Raw genomic sequence first — 19928 nt, forward strand, 5'->3', positions numbered from 1 at the left:
TCAGTCACTACGGATTCCCTTTGTTTTTATTTTCAAAGTGTTTTTTCTTCTTTGTGAAGTTGTAGAGAAATGATTTCTTAAAGGAGCAAGGAAAGAGGAAGAGGGGAGATGAGATAAAGGGAAGCAGGGGCTGGGATGGAGAAAGGCTTCAGGGCTCTGCAGCCTGCTATACAGAAGGCCATCCCAGCAGTGGCCAGGAAGTCACCTGGCCCATGTCAGTGTCATGGAATATTCGTGAGCTTGAAGGTTGGGAGCCACTGAGATGGACACATTTCTTCATTGTGTTCCCCACCTCCTTAAATATCGTTTCTCCTGCCCTTTACCTATTGACATTTCTGCATCTGTAGGATGTAGCTGCAGACACACCTTCATAAATCTTTCCCAGGTTAACCTCTGTTTCTGCTCCGATCTCCTGTGCTGTGTGTCACAAATGTTAACTACTGACTTATGCTGTGTCATGACTTATGCTACCATTAGATAGGGCCCTAAAACTCCTGGCCTGATGCAGCATAGCCCAGGGCTGAGACTGTGGCCTCTGAGGCTGCCTAGGTTCAAGGCTAAGCCCTACTAACTAGCTATGGGACTTGGGCCACTACTACAGAATAGGATAGGATAGGAGAAACGTCAGTCAGGAAAATGGCCCTTGGTAAATCAGCAGGGAGAGTGGGAAGTGGAAGCAGATATTTCCCAGGGTAAATTTAATTTATAAAGGTGAGAATCAGCCAGGTGCTGTGGTGCACACCAGTAATCCCAGTGACTCTGGAGGTTGAGGCAGGAGGATCACAAGTTTGAGGCCAGCCCCAGCATCTTTAGGGAGATGTTCAGTGACTTAGCAAAAATCCTGTCTCAAAATAAAAAGCCAGGACTGGGAATGTACCGCAGTAAGCACGGTGGGTTTGATCCCTAGTACCAGGAAAAAAAAAAAAAAATGAAAAGGAGAGAATCATTAATAGGGTTGATTTGTACTAGAAGCAGATTGGTTGCTTTACAAACTTTACAATTTATTTTTGCTTCATTTTATTTATTAACCATTAGAGTAGTGAAGTGTTTCTTCATCCCAAACTGTTTCATTTTTTAACTCTTTGAAAAAGCAGTTTAAAGAGATTTGGCTCTCTGCTGCCACCTGGTGGCAGTATACCTAAAGTGCAGGGACCCAACAAGGAACCAAACTGTGCCCTGTCCGTTCTTTAACCATGTGGCTCATTCCTATTTTCCAGGTTCTTGAGCGTCACCTTGGTCTTCCTCTGTAAGAGCCAGCGGTTCCTGCGGGTTGGCCTGGCTGTGCCGATCCTCAGCACAGTGGCCTCCCTGAGGAAGATGGTTGCGGAGGAAGGAGGCGTCCCTGCAGATGAGGTGTGATGGAATTGCATGGGGGCCTGGTCACTGGATGACAGAATGCTGACCTGGCCAGCTGCCTAGGCTAATTTGTGGTTCCCAGGTGACTCCAGCATGTCTCATGGGTTTCTTGTCTGATGAGTAGTTCCTGGTGTCTGAGGTTACCCAGCCTTGGCTTTCTCCACGTCCCGCAGGATGACCTCAGAAGGATGCTTTGCCTTCCGAGAAGGCGATGGTGACTGGGATGGGGATAGTTCTGACCGTAGCTAACCTCAGTCACGTTTACCAAGTGCCTGGCACCATTCTGTGAATTTTATGTTCATTTCTATTCATAGCCAATTTGATCACAACCCCTCTTATAAAGTGGCTATTACTAAAGTATCCTCATTGTGATAGCAAGGGAAGAAGTCATGAGAGGTTGAGTGACTTGCCCACGGTCACACAGCCAGGAAGTGGCTGAGCCAGGATTTGAACTCAGGTATTTTGTTTCTAGAGCCTGAGCTTCTCTTCTGTATTTTTACTCCTGAAAATATAAACCAGGATGCTGAAGGGACAGTAAATGAAATATGAGGAACAACTAGGAGAGACAAAGATATGTGACATGAGAGAGGAGATCAGGGGAAGGTGGGATGGCTCTCTCTTGTTGTTAAAGGAGTCCTGGTATAGGACCGAATTCACTCTGACTGGAGGGGTCCTTGTAACACAGTGGGGTTAGAGGTGACAAGCAGTATGGCCGAATGGGAAGGGCTCAGAGGGGTTCAGCCATACTTAGGCCCCTTGACTTTGGACCATGTAAGTGATTGGTCATCACCTCTCCTTTCTCCTTCTTTAGCTGTAAATTGAACTTTTTTTTTTTTTTTTTTTTTTACTTCTCTGATTACCTCATAGAATTTTTGCTAAATTAAAAAATATTTTTAACTTTTTTGTTAAGGTGTGCATATTTGCGATACAGTGTACAGGCCTTAAAGTTGTGGTTTGTTGAGTTTTACTTACGTGCACACCCATATAGCCACCATGGTTCCTGAGCCTTTCCACCATCCCTGCATCTCCTTCCTGCCCCCATTTCAACAGTCTCTCTGATCTCAACCGCTCTCTGTATTTTTTTTTTTTTTGGGGGGGAGGGGGTACTGGGGATTGAACTCAGGGGCACTCGACCACTGAGCCACATCCCTAGCCCTATTATATATTTTATTTAGAGATAGGTCTCATAGAGTTGCTTAGAGCCTCGCTTTTGCTAAGGCTGGCTTTGAACTCTCCATCCTCCTGCCTCAGCTTCCCGAGCCACTGGAATTACAGGCATGTGCCACGGTGCCCAGCTACAGTGTTTTGTTTTTTTGTTTTTTTTTAATGAGGATTTTAAATAGGGGGAAAATATGTATCTTGCTTTGTAAACTCTAAAATACTCTAGGAGACTTATTGTGCACATGTGTGTCAGGGGAAGGGGGCTGGGGGTGGTGGTGAGGGAAGTTTTGGGGGAAAATGGAAGTCCTAAAAGATCAAAATTCTGGAGAGGTAGAGTTTGAATAATAGTAGAAGGATGGTCAGAAATGTGAAAGGTGTGATATATTAGTTCAAGGAGATAGAAAAAACTGGGGATGCTAGTATAGGAATTTCTTTTATTTTTTCACCCCACTGTAGCATGGAGCTAAAACCCCAGCCTCTCACTTTTTTCTAAAATTTTGAGACAGGGTCTTGCTGAATTGCTGAGGCTGGCCTCAAATTTTGGATTTTCCTGCTTCAGTGTCCCTAGTCATTGGGATTATAGGCATGCACTGTCATGCATGGCATGTAGGAACTTTTTTGAGTGGCACTTGAAATCTATTTTGATTTTTTTTGTTAGCAGTTTTTTCCACTTTTAAAAAAAAATCTATGATTACAGATACATTTAAAAGTATTTCTGCCATCTTATTTTATGATTTTTACTCACCCTGCTTTTCCTGTTTTTTTTTTTTTTTTTTTTTTTGACTCTTACAGCTTTATTGCTTCTTTTGAATTCACAACTTTTTGTCTTGTGATTTGGGACATATATATTTTATTTATTGCTTTTAATGTTTATTATAAAAATGTTAGTATGCATCATTAACAAAGGCTAATGTTAAGATCTTGGTGTATTTTAATTACCTTTATACTGTTTTTTTTTAAAGTAGTTTTTGTTTTGGAACTGGAGATTGAACCCAGGAAACTTTACCACTGAGCTACATCCTTGTCCCTTTTTTACTTTTACATTTATTTATTGGTATTGGGGTGTAAATCCAGGATGCATAATCACTGAACCACATTTCCAGCCCTTTTTTATATTTTATTTAGAGACAGGGTCTCGCTGAGTTACTTAGGGCCTTTCTAAGTTGCTGAGGCTGGCTTTGAAATCGTGATTCTCCTACCTCAGCCTCCTGAGCCTCTGGGATTACAGGCATGTACTACTGTGTCTGGCTTACCCTTTTACCTTTTGATTTAGACAACTATAGATAGGTATTATTTTTTGTAACCTAATACCTCTTCCCTTCTCTCCTACTTGTAGCAAAAGTAGTATTCATTATGTTTTCCATTTTCTTTGATTTATCCTTTCTTCTTACAACTCATTTTCCTTCTGATTCGGTTTTTTCCCCTAAATATTGAAATGTATCTTTTACAAGAGAATTTCCCAGCAAATGTGCCTTGAATGGATTATATAGTTATAAATGTTATAAATGCTAGGTTATTGATTACTTTGGTCTTGGGGCAGCAGAGTTAGGTCTGGGGCAGCTAGGATCCTCAAGGTAGTCACCCTTCTCCTCCATTACCAAACCATCTCCTGTGTTTAATCTGTGTTCCATAAACATATTTTTCACATATGGCATAATGTAAAAAAGGTTAGTAAAATTACTTGGAAATTCTCTCATTGAACTTCTGTAAGTGGTAAATGCTCAGTTTTTATCTGAAGGGTCTTTATTTAATAATAATAATAATAGTAATTATTATTATTATTATTCAATGATACTTTAGCTGGATATAAAACTTTAGATTTTCAAGGTTTTTTTGGGGGGTATGGATTGTGGTTGAGATGTCTGTGGTCAATCTGATTTTTATTATTTAAAATGTGTAGGCACTTTGCAAGGAAAGGGTAAAAGGAGTTTTAAGACTCTCTGTCACTTCAATTTCTTATCTGTTAGGTTCTCTTAGAGAAATCAAAAGGAAAAATGATCCTTCTCATTTCAGGTGATCTTGGTTGAACTGTATCCCAATGGATTCCAGCGGTCTTTCTTTGATGAAGAGGACTTGAATACCATTGCAGAGGGAGATAATGTGTATGCCTTCCAAGTTCCTCCGTCACCGGGCCAAGGGACTCTCTCAGGTATAATAGTGCTTTCAATAATTTTTATTTGGATATAATGAGTTATGGGTTTGAGAGGTCCTCTTTGAGTGCTGAGTCACAAAACATTGAGTTTAGTGTTTAAAGTTTCAGGTTTATTTTTCTTGCAATTTGATGTGCACAGGTTGATATTAGAAATTATTCAGCTAATAGTGGGGTTTTCAGAACCTTAGTGAATATTAGAATCACCCAGAGGGCTTCTTAAAACAGATTTCTGGGCTCTGTCTTCAGAGTTTCTGATTCTGTAGGCCTTGAGTAGGGATGGAGCTGAGAATTCACATATCTAACAAGTTCCCAGGAGATTTGGATGCTGCTGATTCAGGGACAGCAGTTTGAGAAGCACTATTTCGTGTAGGTACTGGTAGGATCTTCATTTCTGGGATGCTTATGATTCAAGGTCTGTGCTTGAAGTAAAATTTCTACAAATTTGTGCAGTAGATGGCCCAAGAAATTAGTTAAATGACTTTTTTGTTAATACTTCCACTTCCTGATGCATAGTTTCCTAAATCTTAAACTGACACAGTCAATTTCTAATAGTCTCTCTTTTGGCCCAATTAGCCAGTCTAGAAGGCTCCTATTTCTTCTTTAAAGGACTTTGTGCCAGTATTATAGTATAATAACTGTCCTCACTTTATCCATGGCTTTCTTATCTGCAGTCTCAGTTACGCATGTTCAACTGTGGGCTGAAGATATTCAATGGAAAATTCCAGAAATAACAACTCATAAATTTTAGAATGATTACATATTTTATTGGTACATTATGTTTACACATAATAGTGGGATACATTGTGACATATCATAACTTTTTTGGTGGTGCTGGGGATCAGACCCAGGGCCTCATACATGCTAGACAGTGCTCTTTCACTGAGATATAGCCCAAACCCATAATTTTTCTTTCTGTTTTGTTTTTTTGTTGTTGTTAATCCCTTTCTGTGCCTAATTTATAAATTAAGCTTTATCATAGGCATAAATGTATAAGAAAAAAACAATAGCTTTTAAGGGTTTGGTAGTATCTGAGGTTTCAGGCATCTGTGGAACACCTTGGGATGTGTCTCCTTTTGGTAAGGGATGACTGCCATACCCCCTATGAATCCTGTGCTCTGGCTCCAAATCCTCAGCCGACTGTGGCTGCAGGCTGGGAGAACTGGATGCTTGATGTTCTCTGAATCCACAGGGACACTCTGAGCTTTGGAATCTGGAACAATAGAGAATAGTCGAATCCCTCTTCTTCCTCCATAAATAAGCCTTTCACCATCTTGGTCTGGGGGCCCTCTGATCAAGGCATAAAAGCAACTTTTGGAGTCCATTAAACCTCTGCCTTGATTTTAAAATTATTGGCCAAATACAACTCCAAATTCATGCATGTGATCTTTGTGTAGCAGATGCCTGATGGCACAGGTACCATGAACCTTATTGTCTCCTGCTTGATAACCCCGATGTCCTTCCTCTGGTGGAGAATAGATGCTCAGAAAGGAAGAGGGTAGAGAAGCCAAGGCTCTGGGCCGGCGAAGGAGCTTCTTTAACACCCTTTGTCTCCTCCAGCTCATCCATCGGGTCTGTTGGGGTCTCCACGCTTGGCAGCCCGAGAGGGTCAGCGATTCTCCCTGCCTCTCCACAGTGAGAACAAGGTGCTAATCCTTTTCTGTAACCTGGTGGGGTCAGGGCAACAGGCTAGCAGGTATGTTTCACTTCAACCATTTTTTTTTTTTTTTTCTACCTCATGTCTGGGATTTGTGGACCTGTACTTGGGATTCTGTCTAGAATAATTTTAACTTGATAAAATTAAATATCCACTCCCAAGGTTAATAAACCAGGAGAAGGGAGTAAGGGATTTTTCCGAACAAGAGAATTAGAAATAATTGCTTTCAGCAGATGGCTAACATCATCCTCAATTAAACATCAGAGTTTTCTTGCTAATTGCAAGAACAATTATTCCTGCCCTCACCAACTATTATTTTATATTGTGTTGTGAGGGTTGGCAGTGCGGTCAGCTGAGCTCAAAGAAATTGGCTCTAAGAAAAGAGGAAAGGGTGTTTACTCAGAGGCAGGACATTTGTCTGGCATGTGCATGGCCCTGGGGATTCAATTCCCAGTACTGCAAAAAGCAGGGTGTCGTGGTACACACCTGTAGTCCCAGCTACTTGGAAGGCTGAGGTGGGAGGATCATGAGTTCAAGGCCACCCTGGACAGTTAGCAAGATTCCATCTCAATGAGTAAAACCAAACAGATAAATAAATAAATGAAAGAGGAAATGAAATTGCCACTATTTGTATATTATAGGGTAGTCTGTCCAGAAAAATCAAGAAACGGAAAGTGATTAGAATGGATGGAAACATTCAGGAAAGCAATCGTTTGGTTACCTTACAAATAAATAAAACCAGATAGCTTTCTTATTAGGTCTAAATAGTGTTCACAAAGAAATGATAAATGTTTTGAGGTAATGGATATTCTGATTCCCCTGATTTGATCATTCCATGTTATATACATGTATTAAAACAACCCTATAAATATGTGTAATTATTTATCTACTCAAAATAGAATAAAATTTTTAAAATACAAACAACGTGTTAAAAGATAGAATCCCAGGCTGGGGATGTAACTCAGTGGTAGAGCACATGCTTAATAATATACAAAGCCTGGGATTCAATTCTTAGCACTGCCAAAAAAGAAAAAGAGAGAGAGATGGAATTCTGAGAAGATATGTTTAGATTGATAAAAATGTTTCTAAAATTTTTCTGGAATAATAAGTTGTTAAGAAAAAACAGAAAATATTAAAAGAGGGAAGGATAAAGAGGAATTATGATTAAAACACGATAAAATTTATTTATTGAAATACTATAATATATACAATTAAATCAATGTACTATAGTCTAAAGTATCTATTATGATAAAATGGTAACTCTTTTACATTTTTAGGGAGTGAATGAATTATTCAGTAAATATGCTTAGCTAATTGACTTTTTCATTTGTTTTATTTTAAATAATCAATTCTTTATCCTTGCCATAACTTTATATAAATAAATCACAGATTGATCAGAGAGGTAATTATAGAAAAGGAAACCATAAACTCTCTAAGACAGTGTAGGGGAATATTTATGTCTTTGGGTGGTGGGGCTACTGAACACGTAAGGCAGGAGGAGGCCATAAAGGAAAAGGTTAATCTTTAAAATATATGTAACATTTTAAACAAAAAACAAATTTAAAAGGTAAAAGACAAATGAGAAAAAATATTCATGTCCTGTGAGAGGGGAAGGATTCATGTCCATTATGTACAAACCTAGCTCTCCCCTCTCTGAAACTAATGAGATAAATACACTCTCAGTAAAATGAGACCACAGAGATGAACCCGAGTTCACAGAAGAAATACAGGCATCGGTGAAAATATTCAGTGCATTAGTAGGAGAAATTCTGATTGCAATGGCAAAATACTATTGTTAGCCTTTCAAATTATTGAGAAATCTTTAGAAATTGAAAATACTCATTCCAGGCAAGAGTCCAGAGAATTGGGAACTTGCCTCACTAGCAAATTGGTATTGCTTTTCTGGAGGGCAGTTTGCGGATAAACAGCTTTGGCCTTCTTGCCTTTGCACTTCCAGAACTTTATTCCAAAGGAACGATTGGTCATCTATAGCCAACGTGTATGTATGAGAATACATTGCAGTTCCTGCCATAAGCAAGTAGTATTTAAATAAAAAATTGGAAGCAACTTGAATGTTTAATAATACAGGGTTAGTTAAATGAACTGATCTTCCATTCAATGGGTGCGCACACACATCACCTCATCTTTGTGCTGTGTTTTAGCAAAGTTTACTGCACATTCTTGCTACATTGGCTCTTCCCATGATCAGGGAAGAGTGAATAAGGTTGGTGATGCTCAGGCAGAGTTAGGACCTGCAACCACAGGCACATCCAGTGTTCTTTTGCCCGACAAGTTCATTTCTGTGAGTTCTGTAGGTTGGGATGTGGAAAATATCTCCAGTAATGAGAGTTTTCCCCAAATACAAAGCTGACAATAGTGTCATCTGGATTCATCTCCACCCTGCTTCCCTCTGGTTCTGATGTTCTGGTCTCTTTCTTCTACTGTGGATTTTACCAGTCAGTGGAGTAGTCTTTTTGCATTGCAGTACCTCCCAAGCTTTGCATCTCTGGGCCTCTTGTATACACAGACACTCAAGGCCCTGTCTCTTAAGTGATGATGCTTTCTGATTGGTGGTTTTGTATTGTATTTGACTCTTAACCTTTTACTTACCCAATGGAAAGGACCCATGAGTGGAGCCAACACTCATGATTGTTGGGTATTGTTGGGGACTCTCCTCTGCTAAAATAAAATAACCTGATTTCCTTGGATTTTCAGATTTGGACCACCTTTCCTGATAAGGGAAGACAGAACTATTTCCTGGGCTCAACTCCAGCAGTGTATTCTCAGTAAGGTTCGCTATCTCATGAGGAGTGAGGCCCCCGCACAGGTCAGTGTGAATTCTCACAGGTCAGTGTGTGTGTGTGTGTGTGTGTGTGTGTGTGTAAGAGGGTGGAATCCAGGGATGACTCATGAGAGAGAAGAATTTGCTGTGAATAACAGTGCTCATTGCTTTATCAAACAACTTGGGTTTATGTGCAAGAAAGTAACCACTTTATGGCTTATGATGTTTTAATCTTTGCATTATTACCAAACACATTTCATGCACGGAACTTTTTCTTTACTTTTTCCAAACACTATTGGAATCAAGGGAAACATTTACATTATTATTATTCTCAATTTTGTAAATCTATGGTTTTTTCCTAGAGGATAGCACATTGTGATAAATTGTAAAATTGATAAGTGCCATAAATTTATATTGTAAGATCAAAAAATTGCAAGAGACTGGAGGTATCTTTTCTGTGGAAAGTTACAATTGAGGATGAAGTCCACATGTGAAAAATCTAGATATTAAAATAAATTCCAGTTTTTGAGAAACTAAGAGTAAGGACTCAAGGGGAAACACCTTTATGCCTTGTTCAGTTATTCTCAGATTGGCAGTTCCCAAATTTAAAAAAATCATGGATATTTGGCATTTATAAAGTCTTTAGTTTTCAGTTTCTATGATATCAGATACCCTTTCAATGGCTACCTGGTGCAGAAGATATTGAAATTTTTAGAGACACGTCAGTAGCATCAGAATCTTGTTTCTTCCCAACTATCCTCTTTGAGTCTTTCATTTGGGGGATATACCACTCTGATTTCAGAGATAACTCTCATAATTAGTGTGCCTTCTTCCTTTTTTAGAAAACAAAGACCATACATTTGATTTTAGGGTTTATACCAAATGCCACTTTGTTAAGGACCTTCAGTACATTTGTTCCAACCTTTATCTCTAAAGGATTTTGTTAATGGTACTGCAGAGCAGATCTGCCATGGTGCCCAAATTAGAAACTAACTTCTCTACAAGTAGGTCAGAGAATCTAGTAATAACTTTAGCCATCTCCTAAATTGGTTGCTGCTGCTGGTTGAAAGTGGGTGAAACCACTTTTATGTGAACATTGATCTCAGCTGCCCTGGTTCTTTACCTAGTCCACATGTATACTTTTATTTCTGTATCTTTACAGTCATTTTGATTTTCAGAACTTATCTAGCCATCCATGGGGACAGCAGAATTCAAATACAGGAAACCTTCAACTTGACCACAGATGCTTTCCCATAGATGCATTTGTAAATATGTGGTCAGGTGTAATTTTCTGTAGGAAAAATGTGCCCCAAATGGTTGTGAGGTTCCTGGACATTTTTTTTTTTTTTTTTTTGTACTGGGGATTGAACTCAGGCATTCAACCACTGAGCCACATCCCCAGCCCTATTTTGTATTTTATTTAGAGACAGGAGGGTTTCACTGAGTTGCTTAGCGCCTGACTTTTGCTGAGGCTGGCTTTGAACTTGTGATCCTCCTGTCTCAGCCTTCTGAGCCACTGGGATGACAGACATGCACCACGGCACTGGCTCATTCTTTTAATACTATATTAAATATTGGCTCAATATGGTAATAATTTGAAGAGAATATATTAAAAATTCTCAACAGTGAACTGAAGACATTAAACATTGTGAACATCTGTTGAAGGTTCTAAAAATGAATCTCCCTTAGCCAAGAATAGAAGACAATAAAATATTTCTTATGAAAGTGACCAGTTTGCCGGACAGAATTTATTTGCATGAATTACGAAAAAAAAGTTATTATTGCGGAAACATTTTTATGGTCACTTTGTAAAATCGTGCACGTGTGGCCAGCAGTACTCCTTTGTGTGAGGGCAGGATCGCTTGCCTTCATGCAGATGTTGGTGCCTCCTTGATAGATGGTCTTGCCATGCACACAGCGAGGCTCAGTTGGGGTGGCAGAGAAAAATGTTTTCTTCCCAGATTGAAATTAATGGTCTTCTTAGGAAGTATATCCTCCCATGGCCAACCCTGAATCTATCCCCACCGCCTCCGAAGTCAGCTGGCTTCTAGCCATTGATTTTTCTTTGTTGAAACCACAGCTCAACTAGAATGTGGTTATAGATTAGGCAAATGTACACACTCCCTGAACTTCACACTCAAGACCTTTGTACTAGTTAGCATTTCATGACTCCAGTGAATCTGACTTGTAGAGAGAAAAGGTTTATTTAGCACATAGTTTTTGGAGGTTCAAGGACACGGGTACTGACTGCCTCAGTTCTGGCGAGGACAGCAGATGGCACACATCATGGTGGAAGTGTATGTAGGAGCAAAATCATCATGTGTCCAAGTAGAGCAAAGAGAGAATGGGCAAAGGTCCCACAGTCCCTACCAAGATATGCCCCAGTGACCCGATGACCTCTCACAAGGCTTCACCTTTCAAAGGTTCTATTAGCTCCTAATAGTGCCACCCTATGGACCATACCTTCAATGACAATGGTCCCTTGGTGAATAATTACATTAAACAAATGATATCCAAATCATAGCAACCCTCTACAGCTAGGTTCTGGTTCACCTCCTGTCCCCATGACATTGCTCCCAGTACATATAAGCTGCCACAGCCAAAGGAATACACTCAATTCTCTGAATCTGTTTTGGATCATTCTGTTTTCCCAGGTGCTTACTGGTCATCTTTTCAGGAACTTTTTTTTTTTTTTTTTTGGTACTAAAGATTGAACCTAAGGATGCTTTACTACTGAGCTACATCTCTAGGCCTTTTAATTTTTTTTAAAATTTTTAAAATTTTGAATCAGGGTCTCCCCAAGTTGCTGAATCCTCCTGAGTAGCTGAGATTACAGGCATGCGCCACCACTCCTGGATTTTCCTGGAATTTTAATGCTTTTCTCTTCTTCCCTTGTCAAAATTCAACCTACATTTCATCAGTATGTTTATAGATGTCTCCCATCGCGTTCGAAGAAAAAAATTGTTTTTTCCAATTATAGCTGCATCAGTGATATGTGAAGAACTACATTTCATTTCTTTGAGTGCAGATTTTATTCATTGTGGTAAAATATGTATGACATTTATTTATCTTAACTATTCATAAATGTACATTAATTACATTTAGCCATGTTGTGTAACCGTCGCTACTATCTATAACGCCAATTTTTCATCATTCTTAACAGAAACTTTAAACCCATGAAACCAGTTTCCCCTACCTCCCCCCTCTACCATTCTATTTTTTTTAACTATGAATTTGCCTATTCTGGATACGCCATATAATTAAGAATTATGATATTTCTCCTTTTGTATCTGGCATGTTTCACTGATCATGATGTATTCAAGGTTCATCCATATTGTAGCATATGCCAGAATCCCCCCCCCCCCCCCCAGCCACCCACCTCCTCCTTTTCCTTTTGCAGTGCTGGGGAGACATGCAGGGCCTGAGGCATGCTAGGAAAATGCTTTACCACTGAATTACACCCTCAGCCCTAGAAGTAGTTCAGGCTGAAGGTGTTAATTAAGGAATCAGTTGCTAACATGCAGTTAGTAGATTGATTGACCGATTTCTTTCTTTACTTATTTGTATTTTTGTGGTGCTGGGAATTAACTCCAGAGCCAGCTTAGCATACACTCTACCACTGAACTACATCCCAGCCCATTCCTTTATTCTTAAGGCTGAGATCCCATTGTGTGTATGTACCACATTTTGTTTATTTGTCCCTCAGTTGATGGACACTTGGTTGTTTCCATTTTTTATCAGTCTTGAATAATGTTGCTGGAAACATTGGGGTACAAATATCTGTTGGAGTCCCTGCTTATAGTTCTCTTGGATGTGGACCTAGGGGTAGAAGTGATTGGTGATATGGAAGTACCATGTTATCAGAAACTGCCATACCGTTTTCCACGGCAACCGCACCATTTTACATTTCCACCAGCAATGCACAAGGGTTCAGAGTTTTTTTTTTTTTAAACATGATGTAATTCACTATTGTAGTGAATTTTCTTTCTTTCTTTTTGATTTTTTAAAAAATAAATGACAGCAGAATGCATGATAATTCTATTCACATATAGAGCACAATTTTTCATATCTTTTGTGGAATATAAAGTATATTCACACCAATTCATGTCTGGATAATGATGTCCATCACATTCCACCATCCTTGCTAACCCCCTGCCCCTTCCCTACCTTATACGTATCCCTTTAATTTCTTTTTTTAAAAAATTTTTTTAAAGTTGGAGATGGACACAGTACCTTTATTTTATTTATTTTTTAATTTTTATGCGGTATGGGTGGGTTGAACCCAGTGTCTCACATATGCTAGGCAAGTGCTCTACCACTGAGCTATAGCCCCAGTCTTAATTTTTTTTTAAATATTTATTTTTAGTTTTAGGTGGGCACAATATCTTTATTTTACATTTATGTGATGCTGAGGATTGAACCCAGTGTTCTACCACTGAGCCATAACCCTAGCTCCTCCACTGAATTTTTTAAAAAAATATTTACTTTTTAGTTGTAGTTGGACACATACCTTTGTTTTATTTATTTATTCTTATGTGGTGCTGAGGTTCAAACCCAGGGCCTCACACATGCTAGGCGAGCACTCTACTGCTGAGCCACAACCCCACCCCCTCCACTGAATTTTTAAGAAACATCTATCATCAAAACAGATCATTGACTGTAGGATTCACTTCAAATTCAATTTTACTATGATAAAATGTGTATTTAGATGAGAGTCTACAAAATATATAAACATTTCTTTTGCATGTGGTATGTAAAATATGCATTAACTTGTTTCTAAATAATTGTTTCATTGGTGGTGATGGTAATTACTTAATAAAATAGGTTAAATTACTGACCTGTATAAGTATCTTCTCCAGTTAAACACTGGTTATTTAAATACACTGCATTCATATCTGGAGGAAGGTTTCATGTATTAAACAGGTTACTGTGTTAAAAGAATATAAATATTTTAAAAAATGATTGCTTAATATATGAAAACTTTGTATCTCTGGATTTTTTTTTTTTCCCTGTACCAGGGATTGAACTCAGGGATGCTTAACCACTGAGCCACATCCCCAGCCCTTTTTTTTTTTTTTTGTATTTTATTAGAGACAGGGTCTCACTTAGGGCTTCCTTAAGTTGCTGAGGCTGGCTTTAAATCTGCAGTCCTCCTACTTCAACCTTCTGGCTGGAATTACAGGCATACACTACCACGCCCAGCTAGCTCTTGAGTTTTAAGTACTGAGTTTTTGTTTGTTTGATTTTCTTGTACTAGGGACTGAACCCAGGGAAACTTTACTGCTGAGCAATATACCCAGCCCTTTAGGAGCAACATGAAGGCCCCTCGTCCCACCCCTTCAAAACCTGTTTCTTGCCATCAGGTCAGAAAGGTTTCAGGCATTTTGCTCAGATTAACAGGCATGAGAAGGGACAGGAAAAGGGGACACTCCCAAGGGAGGGCGTGGGTCCTCTCAGAGAGAAAATGGACAGCACATCTCTCCTGCCCCCCAGTTTAGTAGGAAATTGGTCCCAGGGAAGTTTCCAGACAATTCCTCCCAGGTCCATCTCTTGACTTTTGACTGAGAGTAGGATGATGATAAACTTTCAAGTCCCCAGAGCCAAGTCTATTCTAGGTCACTTTGGCCCATGTTGACCAGTTTGAATTGGGACATTTTATGGCTAGGGGGAATTATCCTTATCTACCTGAGTAGATAAGGATCTGGTCTGTGTAAAGTTCACAAGAGTCCCACCTTCATGGTAACTTAACTGGTGTTCCTCTGATCAGTGTTATTTGGGGCCTGCATTTCTCCTGCAGATAACAGGCAGCTTGCTGAGGAATGTAACATATCCTGTCGACTGAAGCCAGGCAGGGCTGCAGGTAAATTGCTTTTTAGAAGTGAAAGCATGTGGGGGTTCAGTGCAGTGGGCTCCGTTTATAGAGTTATTCCCTTAGCTTCATATTCCCACCACTCACATCTGTCTCCCCCCTGCCAGCCAGAGGATCACAAGTTCAAGGCCAGCCTGGGCAATTTAAATTCTGGTTATTAAAGGAATGTTCAAAACACATTGAAGAATGCCTGGTGTGGGGGCTTGTACCTGTAATTTCAGTGACTCCGAGGCTGAGAGAAGATGTTGAGAAAGCCAGTCTGGGCAACGTAGCAAGACTCTGTCTCAAAAAGGGCTGGGGATGTAGCTCAGGGGCAGAGCATTCCAGGTTCAATTCCTAGTATTGCAACAAACAAACAAACAAAAACTATAGAAAAAAGTGATGGACATGTTTTGAGTCATTTCTATGCCACTTGAGTCTAATTTAAATCCATATACTGCCAAATGCCATAATTTCATTCTTTTTTAAGGATGGGTAATATTCCATTGTGTGTATGTACCACATTTTCTTTATCCATTCATTTGTTGAAGGGCATCTAGGTAGGTTCCATAGTTTATTGTGAGTTGGGCTGCTATAAACATTAAATTGGCTGTGTCACTGTAGTATGCCAATTTTAAGTCATTTGGATACAAACTGAGGTGTCAGGACCCATTTGACCCAGGATAGCTGGGTCAAGTGATGGTTCCATTCCAAGTTTTCTGAGGAATCTCCATCCTGCTTTCCATAATGGTTGTTCCAATTTGCAGTCCCACCAGCAACGTATGAATGTACCTTTTTCTCCACATCCTCGCCAACATTTACTACAGTGGCTTTGATTTGCATTTCTCTAATTGCTAGAGATGTTGAACATTTTTTTTTTTTCATATAACACAAGGACCATTTGATGACCCCTCTCCTCTCCTTTTGTCTCAACAGAACCTGGGGTCTCTGTTCTCCATCCGGGTTGTGGGACTTTCTCTGGCCTGTAGTTACTTATCCCCACAGGACAGTCGGCCGCTCTGTCACTGGGCAGTTGACAGGTAAGGAAGCTGAAGGTTTGGTAAGAAAACAAATGTTTTAATAAAAGAATCAGTAAGAAAACAAATGCATTCATAAAATCACTCACAGTACTAGCCATTCTTGATCTCTTCCCTCTTCATCCTCAGCCTCGTTGGGTCCTTAGAGAATTTCTGCTCTTTGACCCCTTATGGCCAGAGAAATATTATTATGGCCACTTCAAAGGTGGTGGGATGCTGAACTTTTCAGAGATTAGTTAACTTGCTTACATTCACACATCTAGTTAACAGGCAAGCCCAAGTTGGAATCCAGATTGGTCTAACTAAATGCCCACATTTATTCAAAGAGGTTGCGCTACTGAATCCAGCTGTTGGGTCCCCCTAGAGTGGGTGAAAGGCTGACACCCAAACATTGGCCCGAAACTCTGAAAAGCTGTGAAGTAGGGCAGAGGACAAAGCCAGTGTGGCTGTGTCTGCCATGCCTGTGACTTCCTGATTCTCCCCATGTCCCCCTCTACAGCCCGTCACCGTGCGTAGCCTTGGCAGGGCCGTCCACAAGGGCCAGTGCGTTACCTAAGGGGTGATTTTGCTCTCTGTGTGGGTCACCCCCATTTTTGCTCATTTTCTCATAGACCCTAAGGATTTCCTGATGTGGACAGGTGTACAGGTGTGCTCTTTCCTAGGGTGTCTCAAACTCCATATGACGAAAGACCAGTCGGTTGGTTGGTTTCCTAACCATTACAGAATACTACTTTGATCACAAATAACAAAAAATGTAATTTGGGTACAAGTTCTATTATTTAAAAAAATTATCTCCCTTTACTAGAAGTAGGTTGGGGCAGTCTGGAAGATTTGGGGACTTAGATACCATCTACATCCCTGGGCTGGTGGGTGCTCTAGAGAGAGAGGGAAGCAGGATACATGTCCATCAGGGCTTGTTTGGGCAGCACTGGGCAGAAGGCTCTCTTCTTGGTGCTCAGAGAACTATGTTCCTTAAAATCCGTTCAGCAGGCCAGTGCCAGCCTACAGGCTGATTGTCCCAGGTCCATGATAAGAGCTTGAGAGGAGACATTGAGAAATGTCCAAGCAGTCAGATAGCGTGATGTAAGATAACGATGCATGTAGTAATTTTTTTTTTTTTTTAAAAAGAATGGACCTTGTACCCAAGTTACGTTTTTATTATTTTTGATCAAAGTAGTGTTCTGTGTGGTTTGGAAACAAGCCAGCCAACTGGTCTTTTGCAATAGGTGGTTTGAGAGGCCCTAGAGCCCGGGTGCACACCTGTTCCTGGCCCACACCTGCCACTCACCCAATCTCACTGCCACCTGGTTCCACCCCTCTGACCCCAACCTGCCAGCACAGCTCTACCAAGCACTTGCTGTCTCCATCTCTTGCCCCTTTCCCAGGACCTCCATTCAGCCCATCTTAGCCTGCCTGACCCTGCCTATTCCTTCTGGTTCTAGAAATTTCTTCCTTTAAAAAAAAATTGTGATGAAATATACATGACATAAAATGCATTCATTTTAACCAGTTTTAAGTGTGCTGCTCCGTGGCATTACATTGCCATGTACTTGTACATTGTTGTACAGCCATTGACACCATTTCCAGAATTTTTTCATCCTTCCAAACTGAAACTCTGTAGCCATTAAGCTTCCCCCAGTTTTCCCTTCTCTTTATCTTCTAGCAACTACAATTCTAGTTTTTTCCTCATGAATTTTATTACTCTAGATACCTCATATATTTACAATTGTGCAGTGTTTATTCCTTTTGTATTTGGCTTAGGCTACTTAGTATGATATCTTCAAGGTTCTTTCACATTGTTGCATGTGTCTGAATTTCCTTTTCAAGGCTGAATATATACCATTGAATGAATATACCACATAGACATTTATCTCCTAGATTTTTTTTTTTTTTTTTTTTGGTCTTCTTGAGGTATTCCTCTCCCTCTCTGGGACTTTAAGTATTGTGCCTCCATGTTTTACCTTTGGCTCTCTGCTTTCTCCCTCTGTGTTCCATTCCTGGATGACCCTGCTCTTGGATCTATCACCTCTCTGTAGGCCGAAGGCGTCAGCCTAGATTTTTCTTTTAGATGCCACACCTGCTTGTTCTACTTAAACATCTCATAGACATTAAATGTTTGCCAATCTGAACTCTTCTTCTCAACTTCTCACCTGGCTAATGCCCCTTGCCTGCCCTCCAGAGAAGCCAAGTGCTTCTTCTGAGACCCCACGTACATGGTGGGTGTATTGCATTGATCTCTGTGCGTGCTTCCCCCGGTGGACTCTGAGCTCCTTCTGGGTAGAGATGTTTATGTACCCACTAGGCTTGCCGTAGCATCTCTCTCCTTGTGTATCAAATAATGTCCTTTTCCCTGTCTGAATCAGGGCTGTAATGAGAGGGGATGAAGCTGTCCAACCAATGATTCTTTCCATGCTAAGAGCAAACATTGGGCCAGCCAGCCATCCCTCTGCCCCTTCTGTGGCCCAACGGATGTGAGTTAGACAGGAATCCAACTTGGACTTTCAATTTTGTTACCCCAGAGTGAAATCACTCCCCCACCATCAAGGCAGAGCTTCCCAATTGCAGCCCTTCCTCACGGTAGAAACGGGGAGTTTGGGGTTCTAAGAAAGGGGCTTAGACGGAGAGCTCCCCAGTGTTATGTCCTCTGAACCAAGGAGGACTCACTGCACCAGGAGAGCTGCTCCCAGCCACACCTTGATCCTGGCTCCACCTGTTCTCAGTCATGCAGGAAGGCGCCTTGAGTCTACCCTGGGACGATTCTGCCCTCGGAAACTTCTATTGAGTCATCTTGGTGACAGTTTAGGACTCATCTGTGTTTCCCTCTTTTGTCTGGCTACAAATTCTCAACAGTCTTTTGGGTGTGGACTTCTCCACCCCTTGCGTCTGTCCTCATGGATCTTGGAGCAAACCAACCCCCCCCCCCCCCCCCCCCCCCGCCACACACACACACACACTTCTTTCTGATCCCTTCTCTTCTCTGTTAAACCAAACCAGTCTTTTCTAGAATAGGCTGAGGCCCAGCAGTTGGGAGGAGCTGTAGGTTGACTCAGACTTTCTCTACATTGGGAGTGAGACTTTTTGAGGTCGGGTGGGTGGGCTTGAGGGTGCCCCTTCTGCATTGTGGTGTAGGAAAGTCAGAAGGTCTCTGGGGTCTTCATCAGTATTGCATATTTGTCTGGGATGTTCCTGTGGAACTGCCTTGTGAAGACACTGAGAAGGTGGCCGGGGCTGTGGTGGGACAGTTGGTCTGTGCCCTCGTAGTATTCAAAAACCCCTGCGACCCACTCGGGGGGAGAACGTTCAGAGGTAGGGTTAGGACTAGGCCAGCAGACTCAGCAACCCCGTCACTGGCTTGCCTGGGTTTGATCATCTTGGGGTTTCTGCATTTGGAGGCAGGCTGTGGAGCCCAGTGGAGCTGTGGGAAGACCTCTGTTTTCTGACAGGTTCCTTGTTCCCTCCGTAGGGCCTTGCACCTCAGGAAGCTGGGAGGGCCCCCACACGTCAAGCTGGCCGTGGAGTGGGACAGTTCTGCGAAGGAGTGGTGAGTCAACAGAACTGACCTCCCCAGAGCTGAGATGGCCCGCCTGCACCCTCACATCTTCCATGGACCCAGTGTCCCCCGGTGCCACCAGAGGGCCATGTGCACACATCCTTGTATAAATGGTCGTGATAGAAATGGTCATCATGATGGTGGAGCTAGGAGAAGCACATGCTCAGATAGCTCTCACCTGTGCCAGTCACTGCTCTCAGCACTTTATTTAATCTTCATGACCTCCTGTGTGGGGTACTATGAGGCAGTAAGTGCTCTACTCTGCATTTCTTGGGTTGAAACTGAGGCACAGAGAGGTTAAGCCATTGCTTAAGGTCATACAGCTCGTATGAGACAGAGCTGGGATTGGAACCCAGGCTGTCTGCCTCCAGTTTAGGTTCTTTATTAT

At 41.1% G+C, this 19928-nt stretch overlaps 1 protein-coding gene across 2 annotated transcripts in view; it reads left to right on the forward strand.

Annotated features, from left to right (window-relative positions):
• Usp43 (ubiquitin specific peptidase 43) overlaps window positions 1-19928 on the forward strand; it is a 75739-nt gene that overhangs the window by 25734 nt on the left and 30077 nt on the right. For both annotated transcript variants that reach the window (XM_040269439.2, XM_005332869.4), the window contains exons 5-10: window positions 1218-1353; window positions 4531-4666; window positions 6227-6362; window positions 9039-9150; window positions 15890-15993; window positions 19454-19531. In XM_040269439.2, coding sequence (XP_040125373.2) covers window positions 1218-1353; window positions 4531-4666; window positions 6227-6362; window positions 9039-9150; window positions 15890-15993; window positions 19454-19531 — 702 coding nt within the window. The remainder of the gene's footprint in view (window positions 1-1217; window positions 1354-4530; window positions 4667-6226; window positions 6363-9038; window positions 9151-15889; window positions 15994-19453; window positions 19532-19928) is intronic.

Source organism: Ictidomys tridecemlineatus, chromosome 3, assembly GCF_052094955.1.
Source record: "Ictidomys tridecemlineatus isolate mIctTri1 chromosome 3, mIctTri1.hap1, whole genome shotgun sequence".
Taxonomy (NCBI): Eukaryota; Metazoa; Chordata; class Mammalia; order Rodentia; family Sciuridae; genus Ictidomys; species Ictidomys tridecemlineatus.